This window comes from Diceros bicornis, chromosome 9 (assembly GCF_020826845.1).
Source record: "Diceros bicornis minor isolate mBicDic1 chromosome 9, mDicBic1.mat.cur, whole genome shotgun sequence".
In the NCBI taxonomy this organism is placed as follows: domain Eukaryota; kingdom Metazoa; phylum Chordata; class Mammalia; order Perissodactyla; family Rhinocerotidae; genus Diceros; species Diceros bicornis.
The window spans coordinates 5265841-5293550 of NC_080748.1; the positions used below are offsets into that span (position 1 = coordinate 5265841).

The 27710-nt window shown below is 41.5% G+C and overlaps 1 protein-coding gene across 2 annotated transcripts in view; it reads right to left on the reverse strand.

Moving 5' to 3' along the window:
- Positions 1 to 1092: 1092 nt before the first annotated feature.
- Positions 1093 to 27710, reverse strand: part of EEF1AKMT1 (EEF1A lysine methyltransferase 1) — a 54048-nt gene continuing 27430 nt past the window's right edge. The window contains exons 1-5 of one of the 2 annotated variants that reach the window (XM_058547829.1): positions 19829 to 19872; positions 17533 to 17695; positions 9237 to 9319; positions 4449 to 4729; positions 1093 to 1386 (exon numbers count right to left, since the gene is read on the reverse strand). In XM_058547829.1, the coding sequence (XP_058403812.1) occupies positions 1250 to 1386; positions 4449 to 4729; positions 9237 to 9319; positions 17533 to 17676 (645 nt within the window). In that variant the 5' untranslated portion in view covers positions 17677 to 17695; positions 19829 to 19872 and the 3' untranslated portion in view covers positions 1093 to 1249. Of the gene's footprint in view, positions 1387 to 4448; positions 4730 to 9236; positions 9320 to 17532; positions 17696 to 19828; positions 19873 to 27710 lie in introns of those variants that run through there. The other variant, XM_058547828.1, reaches the window with a different exon arrangement.

A 27710-nucleotide genomic window follows, 5' to 3' on the forward strand; every position in this document is an offset into this window, starting at 1 on the left:
AGGAAGATCAGCCCTGAGCTAACATCCATGCCAAGCCTCCTCTTTTTGCTGAGGAAGACTGGCCTTGGGCTAACCCATCCATGCCCATCTTCCTCTACATTATGTGGGATGCTGCCACAGCATGGCCTGAGAAGCCGTGCATGGGTGTGTGCCCAGGATCTGAACCCGGGCTGCCAGCAGTGGAGGGCACGCACTTAACCGCTACACCACGGGCCGACCCCCACATGTGTATATTTGTGTAACCACTGCACAATCAAGATACAGGCCAGTTCTGGCATCACAAAGATCTCTCTTTTATGGTCACACACACACCCCTACCCCCACCCTCACTAATCTGTTCTCCACTCAAGAATGCTGTTACATAAATGGAAATACACAGTATGTGACCTTTCGGGATTGGCTTTTTTTCACTCAGCAAATGCTCTTGAAATCCATGCAAGTTGTGGGTATCAACATTTTGTTCCTTTTGATTGCAGAGTAGTGTTCTGTGGTGTGGATGTATGATGAATATTTTTGAAGAATAATAAAGTCTAGCACACCCCTCACCTCCTTTTTGCTATGGGGTCTTGGTTTGCAGGTGCACTCCCATTTTCTCAGGTGGCTCGGAGCATTTGATGTGGCTGATGCTGGGGATGCTGGGGCTGGGCCGTGCACAGAGGGCACCTGGGCTGCCTTCCTGTCATCCTTCCAAGAATGGAGGAGGAGGAAAAGTCCACGAGGCTCTCAGACACTAGTTGCTAGGATTATCAACTTTTTCATGGAGGCAAATCATGTCTCCTTGAGGGGCAGGAGCAGAGGAGGGCCCCTTGCAAGTCCTGCGACGCTCCAAGAGAGCCTCTGGGAAGAACCAGTAGTTCACTGGGCAGAATCAGAAGGACGCCATTTTAAGGGGCCGTATGGCCAGAGGCAGAGGCCAGGGTTCTGTCTATCTTAGGTCTTGGCCAAGCCACTAAGTGTTTGTACTTCAATTTTTACCTATGTTAGGTGAGGAGAGTAGATTAGATGGACTCTAAGATTTTTTTCCAACTATAATTCCGTGGATTCAAGTTGGCAAAAGCATGCTGAGCTCTAGAGAGGCTCTCAATAAGGAAATCACAGTAAGACGTTGTGTCTTTATTGTGGAAATTAGGGCAGGGATAGCCCTAGTTTGGGGGGAAGGGGAGGAGGTTACACCTTTTCAACCCACTAAGAAAACAAAAAGAAGGAAATGTCACCAAGGTCCCTAACTGTGTTATATTACTATCTGCATTTAGATTTCACAGTCCAGCCCAGAATCATAATTCACATAACAGCGGAACTCATTTGCCAGGGTTCGGGTGTGTTCTGGAATAAACTTGCACATCTTCACTCCAAGAAGTTTCGCTGCCTCTTCTTCCATGACGGCCCCTGAAGAGAACAAACCAGATGAACTGGAAGACTGAAATACCACCCGTGCACCCGGTACCATCACAAGCCACAGAGGAATCTAGACTAGAACATGGGGAGCAATTGCTTGATAACACTGAAACCGGCAAACAGTTAGCCATTGATGATTAAGCAGCTAGTAACAATGGGGGATTGGAATTGGCCACCTCAAAATATGTCTCTGCTTGAAAGACACTTTGGCTTCAACCCCCATTAACTGACCAAAAGAGGCTGGGGTGGGAGGCCTGCACCCCCAGAACAGGCCATCACCATAGACATCTCCCAGTATCTGGGAGGGTCCGTGCTAAGTCCATTCTTAGTTCTGGTTACCCTTTGTAAGAGACATTTATGTTTGTAAAGGAAATCTCCATTTGTAAAGGTATCTTTTTCCCTGTACCAGGAAGAAGGAGGGGATGGCCCTACCTAGAAACTTATCAGAACAGAACGCGGAAGGCGAGGACTTAAATCTGCATGATAAACTTACCCACTGTTAACTGTGCTGTTCAGGCAATACGCTATCTGACTCCCACTAGGTTCCTATAGGTAACATCCCCCTGGAGCTGGGGTCACCATGGTAATGGGTGTTTGAGCTGTTTTTCAGGAGGTGAACCCCTTGTCCACTTCAGGCCTGATTGAGACCACCAACCCATCAACTGAGCCCACGCAGACATGTGTCCAATAAGCGATCTTTTCACGTCAAGAGGTTGGAACCCCACCCTCAGGACATGCTGATGCCGCCATTCTGTGAACATGCGTCCTACGAAGAGGCATGAAGTCTGACTACGCTTGCTCAGATCATCAATCACCTCATCTCTCCTCACCCCCAATCATTTCAGACCACCTTGCCCCCTGCCCCATTAATATCCCTGAGTCCCTATTTTCAGGGAAGCGGATTTGAGATTCATTTTCCCGTCTCCTCACTTGGCTGTCTTGTGATTAAACCCTCTCTCATTGCAATCATGTCGTCTCGGTGACTGGCTTTCTGGGCGGCGGGCAAAAACGGACCTGGGGTGGTAACAACACTACTCAACAAACGAGGGGGTCAATTCTTCATAGTCCGTTTTACTTTCTCCAACATTTTTGCAAATTACCTATTTTTTCCTTTTCTTTTTTATTTAATAATTTTCCTACCTCTGCAAAGCTGAGTCATTTAGAAATTTAGAAATAAATTATATTCCACAAAGTAACACAAGGAAAGCAAAAAGTTACTAAAAACTAGTGTTTTCCAACTTTAAGTCAAGAACCCCTTTTTCAGTGATATCTAAACTTGCAAATTCGTATGAACACACTCACATCAGCTTTGGGCTGACCAGCCCCAGTTTCTCCCTCCCGCCCAGTCCTCACCCCACTGCCTGTCTTGCACCACCGATGCTGTGGACTGTGGATGCCTCCAGGCGCCTCTCCCCGACGGGCCCCGCAGGAAGCGCTTCACCAGCCCACACATACCCACCAGGCCCCATACCCAGGCTCATCCTTGATTCTTCCCCTTCTTCACCCTCCACGTTCCGAGCATAGTAAGTTCTTCCAACTTTATCTCCACAGTATATCTTCACTCCACTCCCCGCCCTCCTGCCTACTGTCACAACCTTGTCCAGACCCCTGTCTCAGCGAGAGGCTGCGGCCACACCCGTGGGGGCCCGCGTCTACTCGCCCCATAAATCCCTTTGTGTACAAAGTTAAAGCAAACTTCTGTAGACAAACTGGATCCTGTCACTTTGGGGCTGAACACTTGAAAAGAAAATCTCAACTCCGACCAGCGCCTGCAGGGGGTCCTCTGGCTCGTCACTGGGCTCCAGCCACATCACTCCCTGCCTCGGCCCTGCTGCTCCCCCTGGGGCCTCCCCTGGAGGGCTCCACTGAAATGCTGCTGCTCCAGGAGACCCCCCAGCCTATCTGAAGTACCCCTTCATGATCTTCTGTGCCAACCCCGCCTTTCTCTGATTCTTTCACTACACTTATCAGAAGTAGTAATTCATTTCTTCTGTTTTGTTACATATAATCTATCCCCTAAAACTAAAATGTATGCTCCATGAGGTCAGAACACCTGGCTGTCAGCTGGCACAAAGGGCTAGTAAACAACTGTTGAATTAATAAGCATTAAATCAAGATTATTGTGTGAACAAAAGTCTCATTCCCAACTAAGTAAGCAATTCTACACCCCACAGAAGATAGCTCCTGGCAGCACTGGCCCCTCAGCCCCAGGCGCTTGGGGAGGAGCGGGGCCTGCGGGGCTGGGCTGCAGGAGGACAACAGCACTGCTGGTCTGGGCTCCAGGCTTCCCAGGAGAGAGACCAGCGGTCAACGTTTTACTTCCTGGTCATATGTCAGTATATCCACCTTCAGAAAATACATCAATCTCACCAGCAAGAAAACTCTTCTGCTTTAATAAACCTAATCTAATGTCTAGCTCAGGAACCTTAAGCAATCCACTTAAACTCTATAGATTCCAAATTTCTCTTTTATCAAGTGTAGAGGTCGGATCAAACACTACTACTACTGATGATGATGATGATGATGATAAGTAAAAAGAACATTCATCGCGCACTCGCTATGTGCAGACCCCACTCTGTGTGTATCGTGTCACTTAATTCTCAATAACCTTGAAATGCAAGCAGTGTTATCAGTCCCAGTAAACTGGAAACCGGGCACAGAGAGGTTAAATAACTTGGTTTTTTTGTGTGTGTGTGAGGAAGATCAGCCCTGAGCTAATATCCGTGCCCATCCTCCTCTTTCTGCTGAGGAAGACTGGCCCTGGGCTAACATCTGTGCCCATCTTCCTCCACTTTATATGGGACGCCGCCACAGCATGGCCTAATGAGCGGTGAATTGGTGTGCGCCCAGGATCTGAACCCGGGCCGCCAGCAGCGGAGTGCACACACTTAACCGCTACGCCACCAGGCCGGCCCCTTAAATAACTTGTTTAAGGTCACACAGTGAGTGGTGGATTCAGGCTTTGAGTTCTAAGGTCTCTTCTAACTCTTGAAACCTAAGGCTTGAATATCCACTGTCACCAGCTTTTGTGAGCCATGCAATCTGGCACCTACCCGTGCACAGCAGAATCTTGCCCTGAGTCAGATATTTGATGGTTTCTGACGTTTTCCTGAGACATTCCTCAGAAAGATAGGGGGGATCTGCTATCACGATGTCAAAACTATGTGCAGCAACTTTTTCAGGTAAATCCAATGGATTATTGTAATCATAGAAGATAAACTCTTCGCCATATATGGCAAATCTTTTGTCATATTCAAAGATGTATACAGAAAAGTCTTCTCTATGCAGCTCTCTCAGTTTCTGGTAAACACTGGGGGCGCTCACACACGCTATTCTAGAAAACAAATTAACACATTCATGAAAGATCTTTAATGAACAGTTTATGGTGTTAAAAAGCAACAGCTTCACTAAAAAAATATAGGTCCTTGTGTTCAAATTTTCTTAAAGGAAATAATAGTGCAAACTAATGTAACAGCAGTAAATTTCAAGAGAAAACTTTATACTGCCTCACTTGTAAGGAATTTGGTATTTAAAAATCTGTAACTCATAATTTTAAGGTATGAAAGGATAAATGTGCTTTTTATAGTAAAAAATGTAAAGCAAAAAAATGTAAAAAAATATAGTAAAAAACGTAAAAAAGGAACACATTAGGATAAAAGTTAGATAGCCTGAGGCCTAAATTTATCCCTTATTTTCATGGTAGTCCTTTAACATTTATTTCAAATACTTTTAGTCTCAAACTAAATATTTTGAAATTATTTCGTAATAGTCATAATCTTTAAAGAAAAATCTCAAATAACTGCCTAAATAACTCCAGTTTTCCAAAAAGATACATTAAAATTAGGTCTCAGGCAGACAAGCTACTTTGAATTTCTGCTTCTTTTTTGAATAGGGAAATTAAAGAATGTTTCATTACAAGCAGTCCCCAGTCTATGAATGGGTAGTGTTCCAACAGGTAACTTTTAAAACCAACTGCTAAAAAAGCTAGAAGTAACTTAAATATTGAAATATTGAGTTGAGGGTGGTACATTTATTACAATGGAATACTCTGTAGTCATTACTCTCCAAGATATTCAAGGAAAAGGAGCGTAAACTATGTTTTCGTGAGTACAAGAATATAAGCTCATAGACACACTTGCGATCTCTGGGAGATGCACAAGAGCCAGGGACCACGGTGCCTCATGGGCGTGGAACTGGGGAGACTTGCAGACAATGGAAAAAGAGACTGAATTTTTTTCTCAATCCCCTTTGTAACTTTTAGATTTTTATCATGTATGTATATTATCATTCAAAAAAGTACTTCTTTTAAAAATTAAACTCAGCTTTAAAACTGTGAGATGCATTTCTTAACAGAGACATGTTACATGCACTGCTTAGGTACCCATACCAGGCTAAAAAGGCTTCTCAGCCCAATACATCGGAAGTGTGTAATAAAGTCTGGTGACGGCATGTAACGCTTCTGCGGGAAACATGCACGTCCCACCCCGGGGTGGAAGGGGCACGACTCTCCCTGCTGCAGCTCTTCTTACCACCAGAGCCCAGCCAGGCTACTGCCAGAGCTCTGGGGAGCAGGAGGGGGAGGCAGAGGACATGGGATGAGACCTTCACTGTGCTGAAAGATAACAGGCAGCAACCAAGGACTGGATGCACAATGAAAAAATCTTCCAAGATAGAGGATAAAATAAAGATATTTTCAGACAAACAAAATCTGAGAGTTTGTCACTAGCAGACCTTCACCGTAAAATTCCAAAGGACGTACTTCAGGCAGAAGGGAAGTGGTCTGAGATGCAAGAAGGAATGAAGGCAGAGTGTGATGAACTCGGTGGAAATAATGTTGTTTATTACGTAGCAGTGGAATCAGAGGGCCTGGGTTGCAGCCCAGCTTTTCCACTCACCAGCTGGTGACCTCCTGCAAGTGACTTAATCTCTTGGGCCTCAGAGTCTATCTTTAGAATGAAGAGGATAATAGTAACCACCTCACAGAGGTGTGAGGATGAAAGGAGATGACCTCCGCAGAGGAGAGGGCAGTCAGTGAGTGCTCAGTAAATGCTACTGTGACTATTCCTCTTTACAAGTTTACAGAGCTCCTAAAAATACTCATGATGCCTTTCAGAAAAAATAAAAGGTTGCTTCCAAAGCCCTCATATTAATGGAAAAAAGAAAATATATGTAAAAACATCATCATGAAGAAAAACCTAATAAACTGCATATAACTTAAGAAGAAAAAGAATAGAAAGAAGAAAAACTTAAGACTTCTAGTTAAAGATGACAGATGGAACACATTCATTTAGATTTGCTCCCTCATGAAAGCCTACTAAATAAAACATGAGTAAAATTTTGTTTTGTTTTGTTGTTTAAGCATAAGCCTCCGAGAGCAAAGACAATGCGAGACGAAACAAAAGAAACAACACTTAGGAAGCTGAAAAGCAAATGGATGGGTGGCATTTGACGCAGCAGACCCAAGAAAGCCAAACCCTAAATTGGCAGCCAGGGAAGCTGAGAAGCAACCTGGTTTGCACTGCAGCAGCCCCAAAGGCGCAGCAAGCGGCAGAACCAGGTAACTCAAGAAGGAGAGGAGAGAGTGGGGCTAAAGCCAGGAGAACCCACTGAAAGGTCTATTTAACAAAGAATTTGTTCCCAGGATTCTCTTCTCTAACCCAAGCCTCCAGGTATCTGCCCCTCCACAACTAGGACAAAAAACTAGGGGGATGTTCTCTGGATTGGGGGAGCTCATAGGGGGAATGCCAGGCACAGTTAGTGATGAGGTGCCGTGTGGAAATAACAAGGATTAAGTTAAACTCTCTGGATATCGAAACCTCCAGCCTTTTTTTAGCACTGTGCCTCCCAGGATGACATCAATGAGATGTATAATTCCAGGCAGATATTAGAAGGCTCTTCCCTGGAGCTCTGACCAGCCCACAAGGAAAGACCTAGACATATTGACACTGGGGGTTCCCTATAAAAAACCTCATCCAGATTATCCAACTGTAGAGACCAAAGTAGATAAGGCCTGCTCATGGATCAAAGCATCCAGCTTTTAAGTGCCCTACCCTTAAATATGAATGGACAGCAGAAGGTCAACAGACATTCAAGGAAAACATCCAATATTAGAGGCCAAAATATACAAACAGAAAAGGCATGTTGGAGTAAACAGACTACGCAGGAGGAAGAAAACTTTTTAAAAAAATCCTGTAATTAATATCCTCAGAAGGATGAACAAGATACAATAATAAAGAAATATTTGGAGACCCAAAAAAGAACTACAGATGATTAAGTATGTGATAACAGAAATGGTAAACTCAGTAGAAAGTTTAGAAGACGAAGTTGAGAAATTTTCCCAGAAAGTAAAAAAGGTAAAAAAGACAATAGATGGAAAAAAGAGAGAGAGAAAGTAGAAGATCAGGTCCAACATTCAAATAATAGGAGTTCCAGAAAGAGGAACAGAAAAAACAGTGGGGAGGGAATCAAAGAAATAATTTAAGACAATTTTCCCAAACTGAAGGACACGAGTGATGAGAACAAAAACACTTTCCACCCAGCACAACAGATGAAAGCTCCACACCAAGACACATTGAATACTGGAGATTAAGAGAAAATCCTAAGCTTGCAGTGGGCAGGGATGGGCAAAAAACGGGTTTCCTACAGGAAATCAGAACGGCATTGGACTTTTCAATAGCACCCATGGAAACTGGGAGGCAGCGAAGCAATGCCCACAAAACCTGGAATTTGATACCCAACAAAACTATCACAACCAAGAGTAAGGGTAGAATAAAGGTATTTTCAGACATGAAAGGTTTTTTAAAATTTCCCTCCCATGTATCTTTTCTGTGGAAACTATTGAAGGATGCCACCAACCAAGATAAAGCTGTAAACTAAGAACTGGGGTACCGGAAACAAGGAATCTAGAACAAAAGAGAGGTGAAAGGACTTCTCAGCAGATGGTGAAGGAGATAAAAGAGCTGCAGCCACGCTGGACATCCACCAGTCCAGACCAGAGCAGGCTGCAAAGCCCTGGGAGAGATTTTTTTCAAGGAGTTGAAATATGTTTTAATTTGTTGATAGGAGATTTACAGAACTGGGGGAGAATTTGAGGGTTAATTAGTGATATGGACATAGAAATACATAAAAAATAGAATTATTTTCTTCAGAGAAAATGAAAAATTGTACAGAACAGGAAAAGTAAAAGACTCAGCTGTAAAGAACATTTGTTGTCATAACAACATAAACCAAAATGAGGATGTAACTCTACTGAGAGTGTGGACAGAAAGCACGCACGCATGTGGTAGAGATGGAGTATGAAGGGGAGCAGAGCCCTCATTCTCTACGATGGAAAGTCAAGAGATGACGTACAAGTGACCAATCGAGAAGAGCCAACACAAGCGTATGGTTGTAAATACCAAGAGAATCAGCTGAAAGGGAGTTGAAAAGGGAGGCTGAACAACGGGGAAATTAGCAATGGATATTTTTTTGAACACATCTTTTAAGACCACTGACTTTAAATTATATGCATGCAAAATTTTGATAAAAATAAAAACCAAATTAACAAAAAAGAAAACCTATATTCTTAAAACTTCAAAATGTCAAACATTGAGATTTTTTCTTTTAAAACCAACTCTAGGGGTTATACCCAGGTTAGAAAATGTTAAAATAAAGAACAGAGTTAAGACATCTTACAACGAATAGATTTCTGAGTGTGTCCCTGTACTCAGTATGAGAGCCATTCTTAATTCCTCCTGTTCTGCAAACCACGAACTACAATTTTTGCAGATTATAGTTCAGACGGACATTTAAAAAATTACTTTAGATTAAAAGACAAAAGACAAAGACAATGTGAGCCTCACCTGCCACCGTGTCCCGCAGCTGTAATTGCTTCCTCTGCAAGCTGCAGAGCCGTCTCCCGACTATACCAAAACTGGCTGAGCTGCTGTAACAGGGTTGAATGGAGACCATTTTAGAATCGGCGTAAATTTTGTTCTTTTAATTTATACCTACTGTACCACTGTGCGTATGTTTAAATCTTTTTCTTTTTCTTTTTAAAACTAATTTTTCTTTGAAATTACTTTAAATTAATAGAAGGCCCTAAATAACTGATGGAATCCAGGCACTGAGTATCAATGGCTGCTAACATCACAAAAGGAGCCAGCCAGTGAATGTTGCTCCTGATGGAAGAACACACTCTACCTTTGTAAGAGTCTTGCCAAACAAAAACTGAAGCTGAATCTGATTAAGCCTCTACATTCAACTATTAATTAACAGAATTACAGACACGGAGGAGGGAAGAGCGTGTGAAACCACGCTGCAGGGACACAACCAGCAAACCCAGTCTGTGCTCCCCGTCCAGGGCCTCTCGTCTTCACCCTATAAATGCTTCCTGAATCACTTGTTTTTCCCTCAGGGGTAAGTTGTCTGTTTTTCATCTTGCTCCTTCTATCGTACTGATTGATTTTCTTTTAAATTTCCAGTGATCCTTAATTATCTACTCACATTTGTAAATTAGGGATGATTTTAATTTCCCCAGGAGATAAAAAACAAGGCAACAATGCTTTCAATACTCTTATTCAACATTTTACTGAAACCGGCAAACAGCCATTGATGATTAAGCAGGTAGTAACTATGGGGGATCAGAATTGGCCCCCACCCCCACTAACTAACCAAAGGAATTTGGGATGGGAGGACTGCCCCCAGAACAGGCCATTACCATAGACATCGGGTATCTGAATGGGTCCGTGCCAAGCCCATTCTTAGTTCTGGTTGCCCTTTATAAAAGACATTTACATTTGTAAAGAAAATCTCCATTTGTAAAGGTATCTTCTTCCCTGTACCAGGAAGAAGGAGGGGATGGCCTTACCTAGAAACTTAGAACAGAAGGCGGAAGGTGATGACTTAAATTTGCATGATAAACTTACCCATTGTTAACTGTGCTGTTTAGGGAATGTGCTATCTGACTCCCACTAGGTTCCTATAGGTAACATCCCCCTGGAGCCGGGGTCACCATGGTAATGGGTGTTTGAGCTATTTTTTCAGGAATTGAACCCCTTATCCACTTCAGGCCTGATTGAGACCACCAACCCATCAACTGGGCCCTTTTGACGGCAAGAAGTTGGAACTCCACTCTCAGGGCATTCTAATGCTGCCATTCTGTGAACATGCATCCTACCAAGAGGCATGAAGCCTGACTACGCTTGCGCAGATCATCACTTACCTCATCTCTCCTCACCTCCAATCATTTCAGACCACCTTGCCCCCTTCCCCTTAAATACCCGAGTCCCTATTTTTGAGGAGGCGGATTTGAGACTTGGTTCTCCTGTTTCCACACTTGGCTGCCTGGTGATTAAACCCTCTCTCTCTGCAATCTCGTCGTGTTGGTGATTGGCTTTCTAGGTAGCGGGCAAAAACGGACCTGGTGCAGTAACATTACTGTAAGACCTAGCCACTAATTTAATGCAAGAAAACAAATGAATGAATAACAGTCAAAAAAGAAGTAAAACTGCTAGTATTTGCATGTTATGTGATTGTTTACCTACAAAATACCAAGGGAAAAAATGTTTCCAAAGATAGAATGTACATATTCATTTGGATATATGTACAGTCTTGTGCCACATAATGATGTTCTGGTCAATGATGGACTGACTACATATAAGACGGTGGTCCCGTAAGATTAGTGCCATGTATCCTAGGTGTGTGGTAGGCTATACGACCTAGCTTTGTGTAAGTATACTCTATGATGTTCACACAACGACAAAATCGCCCAATGACAAAATTGCCCAGCGACAAAATTGCCTAATGACGCATTTCTCAAAACATATCCACGTCGTTAAGCAATGCATGACTGTACATATGAATTCACGTCGATGTCTATGTTGACAGAAATAATCCATAATCAATCTATAAATCAAAATTGGGGTGAGTTTATTTATGAGCCAAATTTGAGGACCATATAGCCCAGGGCCTTTCTTCCCCAAGGAAAGAAGGGCACCAAAGAAGTGGGGTGTACAGAGCAGTTATATACCGTCAAAGAGCATGTATCACATATGATTGCAGTGTCCCTTTTACAGCAGTCACGAGATTGCCCTGTTAGCATAGCAAGTGACGGAGAGAGCAGGTAGCAGATTTGCTGTCTCCATGGGTGTGGCTGGTGGCAGGTCTGTTGTCTTGAGCTGGGTGGTCACAGGATGAGCACAGCAATCAAATCCTAGCCTAGGGAGAAATGCTTATCCTTAAGGAAATGTCAATGTTGGGGAAGTTGCATCCTTATCCTTAGGGCGTTTATTCTTCTCTTTGGGACATGTTAATTGCTTAAAGCAGATATACAATGAATGTTCAGAGGCCACAGGACCCTTTTGGAAAAACAAGGTCAGGATGATTTAGTTTTACATCAAATGGCTTCCTCATATACTCCAATATATCCTCTTGCTTGCCATCTATTTATCATCCATATCTGCCTCTAGATGTCTATGTCTAACCATTCTTAGCTACAGGAAAAATGCCAGGCTCTGACTCTCTTTCTTTGCCTAGGAAAGCTGGAGGAAAGCCCCTGGGGCACACAGTATGTAGGGGCTTCTGCTTCACTTGATTTGGAAGGCAGTAGAGTTTTCTGATGGCTGGCTACTAAGCTGCCCTTCTCCCTCACTCCAACATTGTCAGGGCACAATGATGTGTTTTGGCTCTCCTGATATCATTCTAAAAAATAAAAATATTACTCTTTAATCAATATGTTACATGAACATGGCTTTAAAAGTCAAAAGCACTCCTAGGCTTATAAAGAAAAACAACAGTCCCCTGCCCACATCTCCCCACCCTGAGTCCCACTCCTCAGAAGGAATTTTCAACTCTTGGCTCTTCCTTTAATCATTGATCCCTATATTTCTTTTCTTTTTTTTTTTTGTGAGGAAGATCAGCCCTGAGCTAACATCCACGCTAATCCTCCTCTTTTTGCTGAGGAAGACCGGCTCTGAGCTAACATCCACTGCCAATCCTCCTCCTTGCTTTCCCTAAAGCCCCAGTAGATAGTTGTATGTCACAGTTGCACATTCTTCTAGTTGCTGCATGTGGGACGCGGCCTCAGCATGGCCGGAGAAGTGGTGCGTCGGTGTGCGCCCGGATCTGAACCTGGGCCGCCAGTAGGGGAGCGCGTGCACCTAACCGCTAAGCCACAGGGCCAGCCCCTATCCCCATATTTGTAAGTATTATGTTTTAAATGCTATCTCTTCATTAACCTACTTTATATTACGTATTTATTACGGTAGATGAGGGTTTCACTGTCTCATACACACCTTTCCCCTATCCCTCACCCTCCTGATATAGTTGTAACCTAAGTTTTGGTTAGTTAAAATCAATTATCAGTGTTCACTGCTGAGCCAAGTAATATACTATGATTGCATTTCCTTCCAGTATGGTACCTTTTGTTTTTCCTAGAGTTAATAAATGTATGATTGTTTCATTTGCTTGGCTTCTTTGAACCTACCCCTAATTCTTCCAATGTCCTCTTGCAGCTTGTGAAAAGTGGTGCATGGGAGGCAAACGTCATGAGACTTGCCATGTCTAAAATGTCTTTATTTTATCCTCATATTTTATTTGTAGCTCAGCTGAGTATAGAATCTAGGATGAACAAAATTTTCACTCCAAATATTGAAGGTATTGCTCCACTTTTTTCTAGTTTCCAATAAAGCTACTGAGAAGTGCAATATGACTCGTACTCCTGAGACTTTGTAGGTGACCTGCTTTTCCTTTGGAAAGTTCTAGGATCTTCTTCGTCACCTGTGTTTTCACAATTATCATAATCATATCTTAGTGAGGGTCGTTGGTTTTCAGAAATTTTCTAATATTAATCTTTGAAGATTTCCTCCCCTCTTTGTTTTCTGTTCTATTTTTTGGGAACTCCAATTAGTTGAATATTGAGCCTCCTGGATTTATCCTCTAGTTTTATAATGTTTTCTTCCCTATGCTTCATATCATTGTCAATTTTTTTTAATTCCTAGGAGATTTCCTCAATTTTGTAAACAAAACAAAACATTAGTCAACATAGTATTGGAAGTCCTAGCAAGAGCAATTATGCAAGAAAAAGAAATAAAAGGCATCCAAATTGGAAAGGAAGAAGTGAAACTGTCACTATTTGCAGATGGCATGATATTATATACAGAAATCCCTAAAGACTCCACCAAAAAACTGTTAGAACTTGGGGGCCGGCCCAGTGGCATAGCGGTTGGGTTCATGTGTTCTGCTTCGGCGGCCCAGGGGTTGCCGGTTTGGATCCTAGGTGTGGACCTGGTCACCACTCATCAGACCATGCTGAGGCGATGTCCCACATAGAAGAACCAGAGGAACCTACAACTAGGATATACAACTATGTACTGGGGTTTTGGGGAGAAAAAAAGAAAAAGAGGGAGATTGGCAATAGATGTTAGCTCAGGGAAAATCTTCCTTAAAAAAAAAAAAACAAAACTGTTAGAACTAATGAGCAAATTCAGTAAAGTTGCAGGACACAAAATCAATATAGAGAAATCTGTTCCATTTCTATACATTAATAACAGACTATCAGAAAAGAGAAAATAAGAAAACAATTCCCTTTATAATTGCATCAAAAAGAATAAAATACCTAGGGCCGGCCCCGTGGCTTAGCGGTTAAGTGCGCGTGCTCCGCTTCTGGCAGCCCGGGTTCGGATCCCGGGCGTGCACTGACACACTGCTTCTCCGGCCATGCTGAGGTCGCATCCCACGTAAAGCAACTAGAAGCATGTGCAACTATAACATACAACTATCTACTGGGGCTTTGGGGGAAAAAAAAGGAGGAGGATTGGCAATAGATGTTAGCTCAAAGCCAGTCTTCCTCAGCAAAAAGAGGAGGATTAGCAAGGATGTTAGCTCAGGGCTGATCTTCCTCACAAAAAAAAAAAAAAAGAATAAAATACCTGGGAATAAATTTAACCAAGGAGATGAAAGACCTGAAAACTATAAGACATTGCAGAAAGAAATGGAGAAGACACAAATAAATGGAAAGATATTCCATGCTGGTGGATTGAAAGAATTAACATTGTTAAAATGTTCATACCACCCAAAGCAATCTACAGATTCAATGCAATCCCTATATAAAACTCCAGTGGCATTTTTCACAGAAATAGAACAAATAATCCTAAAATTTGTATGGAACCACAAAAGACCCGGAATAGCCAAAGCAATGTTGTCAAAGAAGAACAAAGCTGCAGGCATCACACTCCCTAATTTCAAACTACATTACAAAGCTATCGTAATCAAAACAGTATGGTATTGGCATAAAAACAGACACATAGATCAATGAAACAGAACAGAGATCCCAGAAATAAACCCATGCATATACGGTCAATTAATTTACAACAAAAAAGCCAAGAATCTACAGCAGGGAAAAGACAGTCTCTTCAATAAATGGTGTTGGGAAAACTGGACAGCCACATCCAAAAAAGTGAAACTAGACCACTATCTTACACCATACACAAAAATTAACTCAAAATAGATTAAAGACTTGAATCTAAGACCTGAAACCATAAAACTCCTAGAAAACATAGGCAGTAAACTTCTTGACATCAGTCTTGGCTACGGTTTTTTAAATTTGACACCAAAAGCAAAGGCAACAAAAGCCAAAATAAATAAGTGGGACTACATCAAAATAAAAAGCTTCTGCACAGCAAAGGAAACCACCAATAAAATGAAAAATGCAACCTACTGAAGGGGAGAAAATATTTTCAAATCATATAACTCATAAGTGGTTAAAATCCAAAATATATAAAGAATTCATACAACTCAGCAAAAAAGCAAACAATACGATTAAAAAATGGGCAGAGGACCTGAATAGACATTTTTCCAAAGAAGACATACAGACGGCCAACAAGTACATGAAAAGATGCTCCACATCACTAATCATCAGGGAAATGCAAATCAGAACCACAATGAGATGTCACCTCACACCTGTTAGAATGACTATTACCAAAAAGATAAGAAATAACAAGTGTTGGTGTGGATGTGGAGAAAAGGAAACCCTTGTGCACTGTTGGTGGGAAGGTAAATTGGTATAGCCACTACGGAAAACAGTAATGTTTCCTCAAAAAGTTAAAAATAGAACTACAATGTGATCCAGCAACTCCACTTTTGAGTATTTATCCGAAGAAAATGAAAACACTAATTCACACTAATTCGAAAAGATATATGCACCCCCATGTTCACTGCAGCATTATTTACAATAGCCAAGATATGGAAACAACCAAAGTGCCCATCAATGGATGAATGGATAAAGAAAATGTGGTGTATATACACAATGGAATACTATTCAGCCATTAAAAATTAGGAAATCCTGCCATTTGCAACAACATGATAATGCTAAGTGAAATAAGTCAGACAGAGAAAGAGAAATACCATATCATCTCACTTATACATGGAATCTAAAAAGAAGAAAAAAACAAGCTCATAGACACAGAGAACAGATTGGTGGTTGCCACAGGCAGGGGTTGGGGGGTGGGTGAAATGGGTTAAGAGTGTCAAAAGTACAAACTTCCAGTTATAAAATAAGCAAGTCCTGGGCATGTAATGTACAGCATGGTGACTACAGTTAATAATATTGTATTGCATATGTGAAAGTTGCTAAGAGAGTAGATCTTAAAAGTTGTCATCACAAGAAAAAAAATTCTGTAACTATGTATGGTGATAGATGTTAACTAGACTTATTGTGGTGATCATTTTGCAACATATACAAATATCGAATCATTATGTTGTACACCTGAAACTAATATAATGTGTGTCAATTATACCTCATTTTAAAAACAAAACAAAACAAAACAAAACAAAACGAAGTGTCAAAATTATAAAAATAGTTAATTCCAAGTAGTAGGATTAGGACTAACTTTCATTTCTTTATGTTTTTATATATTTTCTATAACACACACAGACTACTTTTAGAATCAGGAAAAAGTACACAGTATTTAAAAAATTAGGCAGAAGGACAAGAAAATAATGTAAACTACTCAGGAATAATGCAGCACTTCAAGCTTCTGATCTTTACTATGTCCTGAAGCATCAAGCTAGAGCACAAGACCACGCAGAGAAGGGAGAGGGTGAGAAAGAAGCTCTGTGTGGGTGGAACATTTTAGAGTAAATGGAAAGAAACATTTTTATCACAGTCAGTTTCAAATAGATGTTAAACAGGAAAATTTTATATAACTTAGGAGATCCAGACTCGATATAAAATGTAAAAGACTAAAAAAAAAATATATATATATATAAGCATACAAAAGCTTCCTTCCAGTTGCAAAGGGATAGAGAGACAAATCTATTATCGAGGGCACTCATAGACAGAAAATTCAAGCCTCCTCTATTTCTCAACTACGGCCTTCAAAAAATTTAAGTTTCTAGGGGCCAGCCCAGCGGCTTAGTGGTTAAGTCTGTACGCTCCGCTTCAGCAGCTCAGGGTTTGCGGCCCGGGGTTCGCAAGTTCAGATCTCGGGCACGCTGCTCGACAAGCCATGCTGTGGTGGCATCCCACATACAAAATAGAGAAAGACTCACACAGATGTTATCTCAGGGACAATCCTCCTCACCAAAAAAAAAAAAATTTTTAATTTGTAGATTCCACCTTAGGTTAGGAGTTTCTCTCAACTCATTTTTTTTCTCTTTTAATTCCTACTTTTATTTGGACCAAAAACTACAATTAAAGTACATACTATGCACCAGACACTATTAATATCTTCTTTAAAAGCTCCCTTTCATCAATTTTTCATTACATGTTTAAGTTCAGTTACCCTATTGCCTGCAATGATACAGATTTTTCCCTTTCCCCAAAGACTGCTGAGCTCCATAAAAAACAATCGAATGTGTCAGCATATAAGAAGGAAGCACAAGTTTGTGTTGGACATAATGACATGCCGTTCCCCTATCTGAAAAGTCCCCTCCGCCGATCACCAACCAGCCCGAGAGCCGGAACCAGGAAAATCTGCATTTATGCTGTCTTAAAATATTCATGGACTGCCTTCTGTCTTAGTTCCCCAAATAGGTTCAGCTCCCGAATGCTCAGCAGATAGATTTGGGCATTAGGTGGGATACAGACAAACACTGTGCTGGGTGCAGAACAGGCTCCACACTAATACCTCCTGATAGATGTGGAATGCATTTACTTACCCAGTTCTCTTTTATTATTCCAACGTTATATTTATCATCACCGCCTGGGTCAATTTCCTGCTTCTGCTCAGCATAAAACTCCTGGAGAGCTGCTAAGCTGTGGGAAGACAGCTGGGGGATAGCGTCATCTTCAGAATCGCTCATTTCACAAATTGTCTATAACCTGTAGATAAATAAGTGCAAGTGTTGTGGGGTTTTTTCTTTCCTTCCCATCAAATAACAATTAAAAAGTTTTTATCTCACAGCAAGGATCCAAACTGAAAGTGAGTTTTATAAGGGAAACACATATTTAAATGAGATGAAACATCCACAGAGGCTTCCACTGAACTACAGTTTAACAAATGCAGACTTTTCCTTTAAATGTATTCAATTTTTACAAATGAGATTTTTTTTTTTTTGTGAGGAAGATCAGCCCTGAGCTAACATCTGCCAATCCTCCTCTTTTTTTGCTGAGGAAGATTGGCCCTGGGCTAACATCCATTCCCATCTTCCTCCACTTTATATGGGACACCGCCACAGCAAGGCGTGCCAAGTGGTGCCTCAGTGCATGCCCAGGATCTGAACCAGCGAAGCCTGGGTTGCCGCGGCGGAGCACGAGCACTTAACCGCTTGCGCCACCGGGCCGGCCCCGAGATTTTCATTTTTTATGATTCCTTGCAGAATGAAACTTTTACCATAAATTATCTAAAGATATTTTGCTTTCTTCTGGTACCCCAATGGCCACGTGCAGACATTTCACAGTAAAGTCTCCAGATCAAAGATCTTTTCATGCTTAAATGTCACTGTTTAGGTGGTCTAAGGCTCATGGGTGTTATTGATAGGATAAGCAAAGGATAGATAAAAAGGAGGGGCATAGAAAGAGATATGAAACACAAAAGGGATGACAAGGAAAAAGAGAAAAAAGTAAAACAGAGGGAGGGAGATGAGGAAGGTGGACTGTAGGTACTGATGGCCAGGTACAGTTACTCCTCGTGGTGCTACCTGGGGCTGCCAAACTGTGAGGCTAAGACACAGCTCCCCAGGCAGCAACTCTGCCCACCACTCCTGACAACTGCAAAGGTCAGGGGCTTCCCCAAACCACCCTCACGTTCAATAATTTGCTAGAAAGACTCACAGAACTCACTGAAAGCAATTATACCCACAGTCACATTTATTACAGGGAAAGGATACAAATTAGACTCAGCCAAAAGAAGAGATGCACAGGGCAGAGTCTAGGAGAGTTCCAAACAGGACGCTTCCACTGCCCTCGGGACCCGTTACTGTCCCAGCATCAACATGTGACAACATGCATGGAGTTTTGCCAACCTGGGAACCTCGGCTAAGCTGCAGTGTCCTGTTTTTATTCAGGCTTCATTATGAAGGCGTGATTGATTGAATTATTGCCCACCTGGTTGTAATGTCTCCAGCTCCCCCATCCCTGAGGTCGGACTGATATGGCCTTTGTTATCGATGAATAACAAAAATATTCTGAATAGTCTCAAGTGATAGACTCGGGAAAGTCCAAGTGTTTACAGGCTACCACCCAAGAGCCATGACAAAGGCCAAACCTCTCCCTGGGTAAGGTCAAATTCCTTACTACACAGGTACCAAACACATTTTTAAATCAAAGTTATCTAAGAGCACAAAAAACAGCATCCTATTTCATTTTTAAAATATTATGTCTCGGGCTGGCCCCATGGCGAGGCAATTAAAAGCTCGTGCTCCGCTGCCGGTGGCCCGGGTTCGGATCCCGAGCGTGCACCGATGCACCCACCGCCTGTCAGGCCAGGCTGTGGTGGTGTTCCATATAAAGCAGAGGAAGGGGGGGAGTCAAGATGGCGGCGTCAGCAGACTCTGAACTCACCTCCTCCCGTGGACACAGCCAATTTACAACTACTCGTGGAAAAATTACCCCTGAGACAGAACTGAAAACTGGATGAGAGGAACTCCTGCAACAACGGACAATCCTAACTGAGGTGGAAGAGGCAGAGACTCCCTTCTGGAGAGGAAAAACGCCGCCTTCACAAGCCGCCAGCTTCACGGCCGCCGGGAGCAGCTCACAGGTACGCACCCTCCCTGGAGACGCGGGGCCCTGAGCCGGGAGCGCCCCCGCTGTGGGCATTTTGTGGACCCAGCACAATCGAGACCAGCGGCATAATATCTGACTGTGCCTGCTACTAAAGCATTGGGGAGCACCCCCAGAAAACCCGGTTCACAAAGAAACTAAAACCGGCTCTTAAAGGGCCCACGCGCAAACTCACCCGTTTCAGAAAGCATCCTAAAATCACCAGAAAGAAAGGTGCAAAAAGAGACTCACCTAATAGGCCCTGAGTGCATCTCAGCGAGGGGTGAGACCTCTCCAGGGACTGGGACATTGGCGGCGGCCATTGTTGTGGCCTGGTGTGGGCGTGCTGACACAGACGCCATTGGAGTTCTCCCTGAGACCTGCAAGCCCAGGGTCTGCCCCACCCGCTACAGCACCGATTTGGTCCAGCTCAGCCAGGGCAGGCAGCCCACCCTAGAGACTGGCCCCACCCAACAACAAGCCCTCAGGCAACTTGTGGGCCTGCATAGATTGGTGACTGGATTCTCTGCAGCCTGGCAACTGAGCCGACTAGAGCGAGGCAGGGTGTACACAAGGAGCGGGTGGAGAGTGTGGGGCGCTGGCGGAGTGTGTGGGGCTCCCGCTGGGGAGAGACTGGGTGTGCTTCGGGAGGTTGGGGCACACACACGGGGCAGGACTGTGTTGACTGTGTGTGTGGACTTGTGGGCGGCAGGGCTTGTCAGCTGCAGAAGACTTGTGCTTCTCAAAGACCCACATAGGGGGTTTGCCCCACCTTCCAAAGCCTGAAACAATTGGGTGCTCCTGTGCCTGAGGCCAGCCCCACCCAGCTGCAATCCTCAGAGAGCTGACAAGAGACCTAATAGGCTAGAGGCTTACAGCAATTGTAAGGCCCCGAGCCTAACAACCTGCCACGCTGGGGGCCTACTCACTTAAAAGAAATACTGCAACACAAATATGGTATTAGAACTTGCAGCCAACTGTGCTGGGGCTCCCCACACCTGATAGAGAGACTGAAGGGCCCACAACAACTACAAGCAGCTGAGCATTACAACAGCTGGCAAGGAGCATAACTCGGCCTCCCTGGGCACCTACAGGGAGGGCAAACAGGCCACAACAGAAGGACACACGTAGCCACATAGGGGTCACCCCTGGAACATTGAGAACTGAGGGAAGCACACTGGAAGCCTCCTAAGCCATCACTTACATAAGGTCACCTATCCAAGAGCAGGAGACGTAGCTGACCTACCTAATACGTAGACACAAGCACAGGGAAAGAGGCAAAATGAGGAGGCAAAAGAATACATTCCAAGTAAGGGACCAGGACAAAACCCCAGAAAAGGAACTAAGTGAAACAGAAATGAGCAACCTACCTGACAGAGAGTTCAAACTAAGAGTGTTAAGGATGCTCACTGATCTGGGGAGAAGAATAGACGAACTCAGTGAGAATGTCAACAAAGAAATGGAAGATATAAAAAAGAACCAATCAGAAATGAAGAATACAATACTGGAAATGAAAAATTCATTAGAGGGACTCAACAGCCGAGTAGAGGATACAGAAGAACGGATCTGTGAGCTGGACGAAAGACTAGAAGAAATTACCCAAGGTGAACAGGTAAAAGAGAAAAGAATTAAAAAGAGTGAGGACAGTCTAAGGGACCTCTGGGACAACATCAAGCGCACTAACATATAAAGTAGAGGAAGATGGGCACGGATGTTAGCCCCGGGCCAATCTTCCTCAGCAAAAAGAGAAGGATTGGCATGGATGTTAGCTCAGGGCTGATCTTCGTCACACACACACACACAAAAAAACAAAACATTATGTTTAAATTTTGTAGTAAGTAATGTGTTGAAAATCAGCCAAGATTCTTCAAAAGCTTCGTCGAGTTGCTCCCCTCCTACGCCAAGGCCTGTGTGGGTGTATCTGATGACTGTCTTAGCCTCAGGCCTGCGCCACCAAGAGCAGCTGGAAAAGCAGGCCTCTAATATGCAGGATTCCCCAGGCTTAGGAAGAGTGTGCAAAAGGTGCTGAGCAGTTGTTTAAAATGAGAACTGCCTGCTAGCTGCTGCTTTTGTTCTCCTTTTCAAAATCAAAGAGCTAGCCCTTCCGCCTAGGATCCTAAAAACAAAAACAAAAAAACATCGTATGTACCAACTAAGAACAAACCAATGTATTTTCATGAAGTACAAATAGCTTGTTGACTCTTCTTTCCTTTCTTCATCAAAGCTGTATCTGTAAAAGCTTGCAATAAACATCTGGTCTCAGGTTAAATCTAGAAACATAAATAAGCGCTCTACGAACAAGCAGTTTCCCTCTAGGAAGAGAAGGAGCAAAACACAAGACATATATGATGGATTTATATAAAGTTCAAAAACAAGTATAACCAAACTATGTTATTTAAGGAAGCATATAGGCCTATATTTATGAAAGATAGATTGATTTTGTTATCAAAAACCTCCCCAAATAGAAGACTCCAGGCTGAGAAGATTCACTGGTGAGCTCTATCAAACATTTAAAGAAGAAATATTAATCATTTTATCATCCAGAAAACAGTGGAAAAAGGAATACTTTCCAACTTGTTTTATGAAGCTACTGTCAATCTAACACGAAAACTTGTCAACTATTATAAAATCACAGACTAATATTTCACATGACCATAGAAGCTAAAATTCTTTATAATATATTAGCAAATTGAATCCAACAATATATAAAAAGGATAATACATTTTGACCAAGTATAGTTTATCTCAGGAATACAAGGATGATTTAATACAGGGATCAAGTATCAAAAAATACCCCTAGCTGGACAGTAGTTACAGCTGTAAAAACAGACTTTATTCAGGATTATTGTAATATGGGAAAAGAGACTTCAGTATAGAACTGCGCTCAATAAGTACAGCCTGGATAAAAGGTAATTTATAGCCAAGGAGTAGGGTGGGGGGGGTCGAAAATTACTAAGAGGAAACATGGAGTAAGGGGAATTCTGGCTAAACTGAATTAACGGGATTCTTGCTGAAGACAGGCCAGGTGATCAGAGATCCCCTGGGGGCCGGTAGGGGATGAAGAACCTGATCAGATACTGAGGGTGATCAGATACCAAGGGTGGGTGTTCTGGTTAAAGTGATACAGCAGGGTTCTTGCTAAAACTAGATTTTACAAGGAAGTGCACAGGTGGGCCTAGGAGAAGGTTCAGGAGCCTGACTAAAGATGAGTCAAGCAAAGAATCTTAGTCACAGGCAACAAGGGCCTGCAGGCAAAATCAGGCCTGCAGCTTGTTTTTGTAAATCAAGTTGTATTGGAAAACAGCCATACCATTTTGTTTACATATTGTCTACAATTGCTTTTATGATAAGCCTAAAATATTTACTATTCAGCCCTTTACAGAAAAAGTTTGCTGACCCCTGGCTTAACAGCATAAAAGAAAAAAGCCATATGATCATTTGCATTGATACTACAAAAGCATTTGACAAAATTCAACATCCATTCATGTTAAAAACTGAGCAAACTAGGTATGGAAGGGAACTTAAGTCTGAGAAGGGGCATCTACAAAAAATATAAAGTTCATATTTTACTTAGTGGTGAAACACTGAATGCTTTCTCTATCAGCTCAGCAACAAGGAAGAACACCTTCTCTCACTACTTTTATTTAACATTGTCTTGGCCTTTCCAGTTAATGCAAAAAGGCAAAAAAAAAAAAAAAAAGCAAGCATAAAGATTGGAAGGGAAGAACTGTCGCTCTTTGTAGACATGATTATTCACAGAGGAAATCCTGAGGAAACACAAGCCTCACCCAGGTGATCAATGTCAGTGTCCATGGTGATAAGTCATGTCAACACGTATCCTTGATATGTTGTGAGGGGACGGCACTTCACCTTTATGGTCTTCCCCCCAAAACCCATAATCCCAGTGTAATCATGACAAAAAATCAGACAATCCCCAATTAAGAGACATTCTACAAAACACCCGACCAGTACTTGTCAAAACTGTCAGGTCATCAAAAACAAGTAAAATCTGAGAAACTGTCACAGCAAAGAGGAGCCAAAGGAAACATGATGATTAAATGTAATGTAGCATCCTGGATGGGATCCTGGAAAAGAAAAGGGATATTAGATAAAAACCAAGGAAATTTGAATCAAGTATGGACTTTGGTTAATAATAATGTATCAATATTCTTTCATTAATTGTGACAAATGTACCACACTAACATAAGATGTTAATAATAGGGAAACTGGGTATAGGTATATAGGAACTCATTGTACTATCTTTGCAATTTTTCTTTTTTTTTTTTTTTTAAAGATTTTATTTATTTTATTTTTTCCCCCCAAAGCCCCAGTGGATAGTTGCATGTCGTAGCTGCACATCCTTCTAGCTGCTGTATGTGGGACTCGGCCTCAGGATGAACGGAGAAGTGGTGCCTCGATGCGCACCCGGGATCCGAACCCGGGCCACCAGCATTGCAGCGTGCGCACTTAACCACCAAGCCACAGGGCCGGCCCATGCAATTTTTCTATAAATCTAAAACTATTCTAAAATAAAGTTTATTTTTAAAAAAAATTTTAAGGAAGCACCACCAACCTCAACAACAAAAACTACTAGAACTGATAAGTGAGTTTATCAAAGTTTCAGAGTACAAGATCAATACAGAAAAATTAATTGCATTTCTGAATTATAGCAGCAAACAAACGCAAATAAAATTTAAAAGCAATTTTATACAAATAGTGTAAAAAAGGAACATATTTAAAATAAAGATTTTGTAAGATCTCTATACTAAAAACTACAAAGCTGAAAGAAATTAAAGACCTAAATAAAAAGAGAAGTATACTATACTCATGAAGTGGAAAAATCAGTACTATAAAGGTGTCAATTCTCCCCCAATTGATCAATGGGTTCAACATAATCCCAAGCACAGTTTTTCATCTATTTATTTAAAACAGAAATTGACATGCTGGTTCTAAAATTTATTTAAACATTCATTTACTGAAGGATATTAGGATTATTTCCAGGTTTTGGCTATTATGAATAAAGCTACTAGGAACATCTGCACGCAGGTTTTATGTTTTTATCCTGGATTAATAAAGCTTTATTTATATATACATCAAACAAATCATGGCACTAAACCATTTATCAGTATTTTGGCTAGCTTATATAGCCTCAGTATGGGAAACAGACAGCCAAAACAAGACTAGACAGATAACACAAGTAAATCAAAAGAATGGCCATGCTGATGCGAAGGTCGTGATATGGATATGCTCTCTAATGTGGGTAACAATTTAAATCAGCATAATCTCCTTTTGAAAAGGAATCTGACATTCTGGACACGAGAACATTCTTCCTTTGTGACCCAATTCTCATTCCTAAGCTTTTTATTTTGAAATAGTTATAGATTCACAGGAAGTTGCAAAAATAATACAGAGAGGTCCATGTATCCTTCACTTATTTTCCCCTCAGTGGTAACATCTTACATATTTTACAAAACGAGGAAATTGACAATGGTACAATCTACAGACCTCATTCAGAGTTCACCTGTTTTACACACACTCATTTGTGTGTGTGTAGTTCTATGTAAGGCTAACACATGTATAGATTTGTGGAACCACTTGCAACAGACAAGATACAGAACAGGTCCAGCACCACAGAGATTTGCTGGACATCCTTTTAGCGTCATACCCCTCCCTGCCTCCATTCCTAACTCCTGGAAAGCACTAATTTGTTCTCCATTTCAATAATTTTGTTGTGTCAAGAATTTTATATAAATGGAATCATATTACATAACCTTCTTTGATTGACTTTTTTCACTCAATATTATTCCCTTGAGATTCACTCAAATTGTGGTGTGTATCAAAAGTTCACTGCTTTTTACTGCTGAGTAGTAATCCATGGTATGGCCGTACTTTGTTTAACCATTCACCCACTAAAAGACATCTGGATTGTTTCCAATTTTAGGCTATTACAAATAGAGCTGCTATGAACATTCATGTACAGGTCTCTGTGTGGACACAAATTTTCATTTCTCTGGGATAAATGTCCAGGATTATGATGCTGGATTGTATGGTAAGAGTAAGTTTATTTTGAGAACATCAAAATGATTTATTTCATAATGGTGAATTATAAAAGATGGTCTCATCAAATTAAGAACTGAATTCCTGAAACACGAAGTTCACTGTGGCCAGAGAAGCTGGAGTTCTCTTTGTAATCATGTAGATTATTTTAGAAATATTCAAGTAATCTGTGCAATTTTAAAAACAGCTTTATTGAGATATAATTCAATTACCATACAATTTGTCCATTTAAAATGTATAATTCAATGGCTTATAGTATATTCAGAGCAACCATTACCACAAATTTTAGAACATTTTCATCACTCCCAAAGGAAACCCCATACCCATTAGCAGTCAATCCCTATTTCCCCAACCAAACTCAGCCAAAGGTAACCACTAATCTACTTTCAGTCTCTATACATTTGATTATTCTGCATGTTTCATACAAACGGAATCATATAATATGTGGTCTTTTGTGAATGGTTCTATGTTTAGTTCTTTAAGAAACTACCAAACCTTTCCCCGGAGTGGCTGTACCATTTCACATTCCCACCAGCAACGCATCACACCAGGATTTGGCATTTGTTATTTTTGCCATTTCAGTAGGTGTGTGGTGCTATCTCACGGTAGTTTCAATTTGCATTTCCTGAACACTTAATAATGTGGAACATCTTTTCATATGCTTATTTGCCATCCATATATATTTTGGTGAAATATCTGCTCATTTTTTTTGGTCTTACTGGACTGTGTTTTTACTGTGGAGTTAAATTTAGAGTTCTTTATGCAATTTTATATATATTCTAGATATAAGTCCTTTGTCAGATAGGTAGCTTGCAAATATCTTCTTCCACGTCTTTAGCTTGTTTTTTCATCCTCTCCAGAGTCTTTTATGGGGCAAATTTTTTTAATTTTAGCAAAATCAAATACATCAATGTTTTCTTTTATGAATCTTGCTTTTGGTGCCATGTCTAAGAAAGATTTGCCAGGGCCTAAGTCCCAAAGAATTTCTGTGTGTAAAATTTCTCCTAGAAGTCTTATAGTTTTACATTTAAATCTATGATCCATTTTGAAATAATTAATTTTCACATAAGGTGTGAGTTTTAGGTCAGGTTCTTTTGGGGGTTGGTGGGCAGGGAGTCTGTGGATGTCCAATCACTCTGGCACCATTTGTTACAAAGGGTATTTTAAAAATTGCTTTTCTAGGGCTGGCCCCATGCCGTAGCAGTTAAATGCGCACACTCCGCTGCTGGCGGCCCGGGGTTCGGATCCCAGCCGCGCACCAATGCACTGCTTGTCAGGCCAAGCTGTGGCGGCATCCTACATAAAGTGGAGGAAGATGGGCACAGGTGTTAGCTCAGGGCCAGTCTTCCTCAGCAAAAAGGAGGATTGGCATGGATGTTAGCTCAGGGCTGATCTTCCTCATACACACAAAAAAAATTTGCTTTTTTGCTTTTGTCAAAAATCAGCTGGGCATATTTGTGTGGGTCTATTTCTGGGTTCTATATTCTTTCCAGTTGATCCACATGTCTTATCTCTCTGACATTACCACGCTATCTTGATGACTGTAGCTATACATTAATTCTTAAAATCAGGTAGCATGAGTCTTCCTATGTTATTCTTATTCAAAATTGTTTTAGGTAGTCTAGTTCTTTTGCCTTTCCACATAAATTTTAGAATGTTTGCCTATAGTTTCAAAAAATTTTGCTGGGAATTTATTTGATAGGAATTGTGTTAAATCTGTGTATCAATTTAGGGAGAATTGACATCTTTACTATGTTAAGTCTTCCAGTGCATGAAGCATGGTACATCTCTCCCTTTATTTAGTTCTTTGATTTATTTCATCAGCCTTTTAAAATTTCAGCATACAGTTTCTGTGCATGTTTTGTTAGATTTATACATAATTATTTCATTTTGGGAAAGTGACTGTAAATACTGTAAATATTTCAAATTGGGAAACCATTGATTTTTGTTTTGATCTATCCTATAACCATGAGGAACTCATTTAGATTAGTTCTAGGAGCTTCTTTATGTATTCCTTGGGATGTTCTACTTAGAAAATCATGTCTCTGTAAACACGGATAGTTCTATTTCTTCCTTGC